The sequence below is a fragment of the Ziziphus jujuba genome, chromosome 12 (assembly GCF_031755915.1).
Source record: "Ziziphus jujuba cultivar Dongzao chromosome 12, ASM3175591v1".
Classification (NCBI taxonomy): Eukaryota; Viridiplantae; Streptophyta; class Magnoliopsida; order Rosales; family Rhamnaceae; genus Ziziphus; species Ziziphus jujuba.
Genome location: NC_083390.1, coordinates 16496589 through 16502767, shown reverse-complemented (window position 1 = coordinate 16502767; position 6179 = coordinate 16496589). Strand labels below are relative to the sequence as shown.

The 6179-nt window shown below is 32.1% G+C and overlaps 1 protein-coding gene across 4 annotated transcripts; it reads left to right on the top strand.

Annotated features, from left to right (window-relative positions):
* The first annotated feature begins 1398 nt into the window (after positions 1 to 1398).
* Positions 1399 to 5920, top strand: LOC107404710 (uncharacterized). Of its 4 annotated transcripts, XR_007237769.2 has the most exons (9): positions 1400 to 1557; positions 1647 to 1756; positions 2781 to 2860; positions 3175 to 3316; positions 3403 to 3552; positions 4304 to 4505; positions 5316 to 5417; positions 5516 to 5658; positions 5740 to 5920. XR_007237769.2 is itself a non-coding variant. In XM_016011701.4 (8 exons), the coding sequence occupies exons 1-7, from the start codon at positions 1491 to 1493 to the stop codon at positions 5414 to 5416; spliced, it is 852 nt and encodes a 283-aa protein (XP_015867187.2). In that variant the 5' UTR covers positions 1399 to 1490; the 3' UTR covers position 5417; positions 5520 to 5920. The 4 variants fall into 4 exon arrangements, 3 of the variants coding, with proteins under 3 accessions (XP_015867187.2, XP_015867186.2, XP_015867189.2); XM_016011701.4 differs by having other exon boundaries at positions 1399 to 1557; positions 5520 to 5920; XM_016011700.4 differs by having other exon boundaries at positions 5516 to 5920.
* The last annotated feature ends 259 nt before the right edge of the window (positions 5921 to 6179 follow it).

Here is a 6179-nt window from a genome sequence, read left to right as displayed (position 1 = left end):
TTTATTACATATTCAATGATCAATTTAAGTAAATAAATCACGTCCATTCTACTATTAAAACAATTTAAATTCAGAAAACATAACAAACTAGAGATTCAATAGCAAGCAAATATTTAGCAGTATATGTTTGGTTAATATTAATTCAATATCTAAAGTTTTGCCTACTTTTTAATATTGTTTTACTTCTTACAATCCCATTCGTGGTCAATGCCATATGACAGAAAAGTAGCCTAAAAGATGATATATATTAACATAAAAGGTAAGCAAAAATGAAAAAAAATGTATAGAAATTTCAAATTGTGATCCTTCTTATTTTACAACTCCTCATTTTATAAAATGTATCTAATTGTACAAAAATTGATAGCAAATACAAATAAAAATTAAAATACAAGTTAACAAACTATACTCTTTGTATATATATTTTTTTCTAGTCCAAATTCTAAAAATACACATTGATTTAGTGAAAGCCTCTTTTGTCCCCCATTAATTAGGCTATATACTTACAACCGCCAGATGCATCTATCTCATTCTATTTCAAAATTGTAAATTTTTACTGGTTTTTCAATATGAACACAAATTAATAAGCTTGTAAATATGAATATAACTATATTGATTAATATTAATTTTAAAGAATTAAATCCAAAAAACATTGACATATTGATCAATATGTACATTAAAATAAAAAACATGGAAAGTAATATATATCCATTCACTAGATGATCAATGGTATATATATATATATATATATGGAGAGAGAGAGAGAGAGAAAGAGAGAGAAGATTAAAGATAGAGTACAAAACTTATCGAATACTTTTGACATCACATAAACCTCCTTCGAGGATTTAAATTAGCCCATGATATCCTTTTTATTGTAGGATTTTGGCAAATCATCTCTCCCATGTGATTATTAGGATTTTGTCAAATTTTTGACCAAATTTTTAACAGCCAAACTGCACAAACCCTTGAATTTTGCCATTTTCTCCTAATTTATAAAAGGGCAGCACGTGAGTTACTTTTTCATAAATTTTCTCATTACAACGAAACACGTGCTTGCATTTTTTTTTAATAAATTATCTAAATATAAATTATTTATTTTTTTTATCTTTCGTATAATTTAAATATATATTTTTATACATACAAATAAAAATACTTTACCGCTAATCCACTTCATCCACGTGCTTGCACTTAACAACCAAAATTGAATGGAATAAAAAATTCGTAAATTTAGAATCTAGGTGTGATAAATGTTAAGTTGAAAGTGTAATTAATGAGACATTTAAAAGTTTGAAGGGTACCGCTGTAAAAAATTCCTTATGTCAGATTATTTTTATTAACAATAATTTTTTATTAATATAAAAGACTGTTTTTTTTTTTTCTTTTCTTTAACTTATTCCAAAAAATAAAAATAAAAATGTAGGGGTAGGGGAGGAGTTTTGGATGGTGTGTAAAATAGGTGGTTTGTTGAGGTGTTAAGAGGAAAGGACACGCAGATGTTGTACAGCTGTGCGATCTGGAGAATTTCTCTTATGGCGTCAAAACCCCACCGCCTTCATCACCGTAAACTCTCTCTCCTCTCTCTCTCTATCTTCCTCTCTCTGCTTTCTGTTTCTTTCATTCATTAGTCCTTTATTGTTCTTTACAAATAGTTGCAGGGAGGACGGAGCTAAGCACAGCAAAGAGGGTGAGGAGGACAATGACCACCCAATCCTCCATTTCTGAAGCCTTTACCAACTACACTGACTACCTCAATCACCTCGTATATATATATATATATATATATATCTCTTTTCCTTCACTCTTTTTTACTTTTCTCTTTTTCTTTTCATTTTTTTTTTTCTGGGTGTGAAATTAATCCCGTTTATTCTCTATAGTGCTGCTAGTATAAAAAAGAGAAATAATTACTGGCTTTGAATTGGAGAGTTTTCTGAATATGTAAGAGAGTTCATAGTTACTTGAGCATTACAAATTTAACATTGTCCCAGAGGCTTTTAACACTAAATTTAGATGATGGGTCATTGTGGGTCGATGATTTTGGTATTGGGTTTTGACTTTGTATGAAGTTATACAATCTTATGTTGCACTTACTTGATGATTTTTTTTTCTGGGTTGTGCACTTGTGCCTGCCTTTGCAAGATAATTACTTGGAATACTTGATTGACATTGTTGTCCACGAGGTTGTCTAGACATGGAGACCATTAACTGATTCTCAGTATTAAAGGAATTTCTTTATAGCTTATCTTTGGTTTTGGAATCTACAAGGGAAAAGGAATGAAATATAAAGCATTTTGAGTTCTCATTATCTGAAATTTATCAAATAAAGATGAGGACAGAATATTCATGGTTTATAAATTTTATATTGACATGATCATATTTTCATGAAAGCATGTAAAGATTGAACATTTTCTTCTCTTCTCCTTTCCTTGGTTGATTTTAGACTCCAAATATAGTGTGAAAGAAAAGTTGGACATAGAGATTTAACACACATTTAGGACTTCTAAGTGGATTACTTGAGCTAGGTATTAGAAATACACGTAGCCAACAGATGCAACCTTAGATTTGATGATTATGAAATCACCATATGAAATATGTTGACTGAAACACTGTAGATGGAGGTGGGAATCAGTGATCTCATCTAGTATGGTAAAATTAGTTGTTTTTGTTGTTTTATTTTATTTGTTTGTATTTAATATAAGCTAAATATCAGTATCAGATTATGTATCTTCTCCATACATCAATGCAACTTGTTTTAGTTACTGATCCATCAACTTATGTTTGTGCAGAATGAAAAACGGGAAAGAGTGGTAAAAGCAAGTCGTGATATTACCATTAACAGCAAAAAGGTCATATTTCAGGTGCACAGGTAACAGCATTCAAAAGAAAGAAATAATTTATTTTGACATTCTTACATTGTGCCTCTTCTCTGGTAAATGCAATGGGGGCTTTCTTTTTTAGATTTTCCTTCTTGATAAGTTGCCAACTTTGAAAATGTTTCAGAATAATCTGTCAAATCCAGTTTACTCTTTTTATTGGCTATGAATTTTCATTGTCCTTGCCATTTCTAGTCTATTGCAGCAAATGATTTAGTTTAAAGGTGATCAGTTTATCTATATGAGCTATTGCCTTCATGATTTAGCTGGCATGCACTAAGATAATGGTTTTCTTTTTTAAATTTAGAATCTCTAAAGATAATAGAGAGGAAGTTCTAGAAAAAGCAGAAAAGGATTTGGCGGCTGTGACAGATCAGTATATATCTCGGCTGGTAAAAGAACTTCAAGGGAGTGATTTTTGGAAGCTAAGACGAGCATACTCACCTGGGGTGACCTCTTCTCGTCATTTGTTCTTTTGGTTAATGTATTGCTGGCTTGCTGCTTAGTTGACTTAGGTATTCCTTGTTCTTTTCAGGTACAAGAATATGTAGAAGCTGCAACATTCTATAAATTCTGCCGAACTGGGACTCTTTTGCATCTTGAGGAGATAAATTCTACTTTGTTGCCTCTAAGTGATCCATCCCTCGAACCTTTGCAAATTAACGTCCTTGATTATCTCTTGGGGGTAATTTACTCAATTCTAAATTGCACTAGTGCTAAAGTTTGTCTGAGTGGACATAAATAGTTTGATGGTAAATCTACACCTGGAAAAGGTAAGAGTCATTATAATATAATGAAGTTAAAAGCGCCACTCCTGTGTCATAATCTAAGCAGTCAATTTGGAGTTTAGGTTTACTATTCATAATATGTGGATTCTATTTACAAACAGTTGAAAGATTCATTTAGCTTCCATAGTGGTTTGGAACTGACTATAATATAAGTGATCCTAATAATTGCATCAAGGAAGACAACTTGATTCGTATATAACATCAAACAGGTTTTCTGCCTCTGGTTTTCTTTCCATTTCTCCCTCTCTTGTGTCTTTCTTTTCTCAATCTCATTTTCTTCTCTTTCTATTTCCTGCTCCGGCATCGCATGCGCTAATAAACATGAGTTCTTCCCCTTGCGTATTGACTCAGATGTTGGCCTTGCATTGCACTTTTAAACAGAACCAGAAAAATAGAGTTCTAAGATTCAAGCGCATGATAGCAGTTGTACATGCACGAATAAGCAAAAGTGCTTTCACAGACATTAACATTCCTGGGAGTTGCTTGGTGTTTTTGTTTATAACTTGCAGATTTGACTCTGAAGTGAACAAACTGTGCATACCTACAGAAAACATATACATGTTTACATATGTTTTATATGCATAGTATACCTCGAAAACACACAAACCAAATGGATATATTTTCTGAGGAAAAAGTGTTCTTGCACAGCTTGCTGATTTGACTGGAGAGCTTATGAGGTTGGCAATTGGTCGAATTTCAGATGGTGAACTTGAGTATGCTGAGAAGATATGCAAGTTTGTACGTGATATCTACAGGGAGCTATTGCTTCTAGCCCCAAAAATGGATGAGAGTTTTGATATGAAGACAAAGATGGATACAATGCTTCAAAGCGTAATAAAGATAGAGAATGGTAATTTTTGTGAGCATAACTATTTTTATTTGTGGTGAATCATGGTTTAAACATGACAAATAGATTGGAAGAGAATAATGAAGAAAACTACTTAAAGTGATAAGACAGTCGAAATCTTAAAGTTTGTTAGTTTGTGAATGATTTCAAAATTGGTCTGTAATAGGTTTGGACTCATGGAAAAGGGCTATGTTTGGGGCTATATGACGACTCTAGTATTTTTCAAGCCTTGTGAATTCATGTCATTGCTTCTTGGCATTTATGAATATAGATGTGTGTATATAATTAGGGATTTTGATTTAATGAAAATATTGTGGTCTTTGCATGTTTGTCTCCAAATAGTTGTGATCAACATCATTGTTTCAAGTTGATCAATGCCATCTTTCTAACATATCTTTCTAAAATTCCTTAGATTAAAGCAAAATGATTAAAGGTTATGCTGCATATGCAAATTTAGCGAGATTATGTATTATCATCAATTTCCCATATAAGTCAAAAGAAATGGAATTTTTGTTATCAAGTCCGTTGTTATATATTTGCAAGCAAATATTTAGTGTTGAGCAATAAATATAATACAATTATTTTTATATACTTTTAGAGGCTTGGGAATATAAATGGTCTCCTTGGAACTTAATTTTAGGAAACTACATATTTTAGATGTATTGGTGGACTTTACAGCTAATTTTCTTATTGATGTTTTATTCTCATGCTGTTATTTCAGGTGTGTGATTCTGACTTTTTGTCTGAAATATGATAAATAATTGTCAATCCTACTTTGGATATCTTTCATTGAACATGGCTTTGTCTTTGTAGCTTGCTTCAGTGTTCGTGTCAGAGGATCAGAGTACTTGCCACTACTTGGTTCTGATAATTCAAGTTCCTTCCTTTTGGGAATGCCAGACATTGAACCATGAAGTAATTTCTGAGGCTTCAATGCCATTTTTATTTTATCATTCCTTGTTACTTCTTCCACATTTTCGCTAAATGTTTTCTCTTTTTTTTTTTCGATTTAGGAAGATTAAAGATTCCTGTTCCTAACCAAAGACAATTTGGAGATATTTGGAGGAATTTCGTCAGACTTGTGCATTTGTGCACTGGGAAATTTGAAAGGTTGATATTTCGTCTTCAGTATATTCCACTTATGGTCACCCCGCAGGTAAGAGCTATCCTACTTTGCTTGATGAAAAGAATTCATGCCTCTAGTTTCTGAAGAGCATCAACCTTTTCTATCTTGAAGTTGATCATAATAGTTGAGCTTAAAGGGATGCAATTTACCGAAAGAGCTGTTTGGCATGAGGCCCACAGAGATGTTAACATACCCTTTTGTGTTATCCAAAGAGTATGTAGATTAACATTTTGGTTGTGCATTAACTTGTTTTCTATGAGCTAATAGATATAAAGCAGTAAATCTTACAATATTGGTAGTTTTGCTAAGTTCTTTGCATATGGGATGCCTAACAAGGCAAAAGTGGTGGGCTTTGGAGGGTGGCCTCTGGCCTGTTTGAGGAAAGAAAATTTGGTGATAAGTTGGTTTTGGTTGAATCGTTTATAATCTAAAAGGTTGTGTATATATATATATATATATATACTAATACTAGTAAAAAGCTTCAAAAGGTGTGTCATACAATCTTAAAGCACCAAAAAAATAAAAGTGTATTATACAATTCATATGGTTTG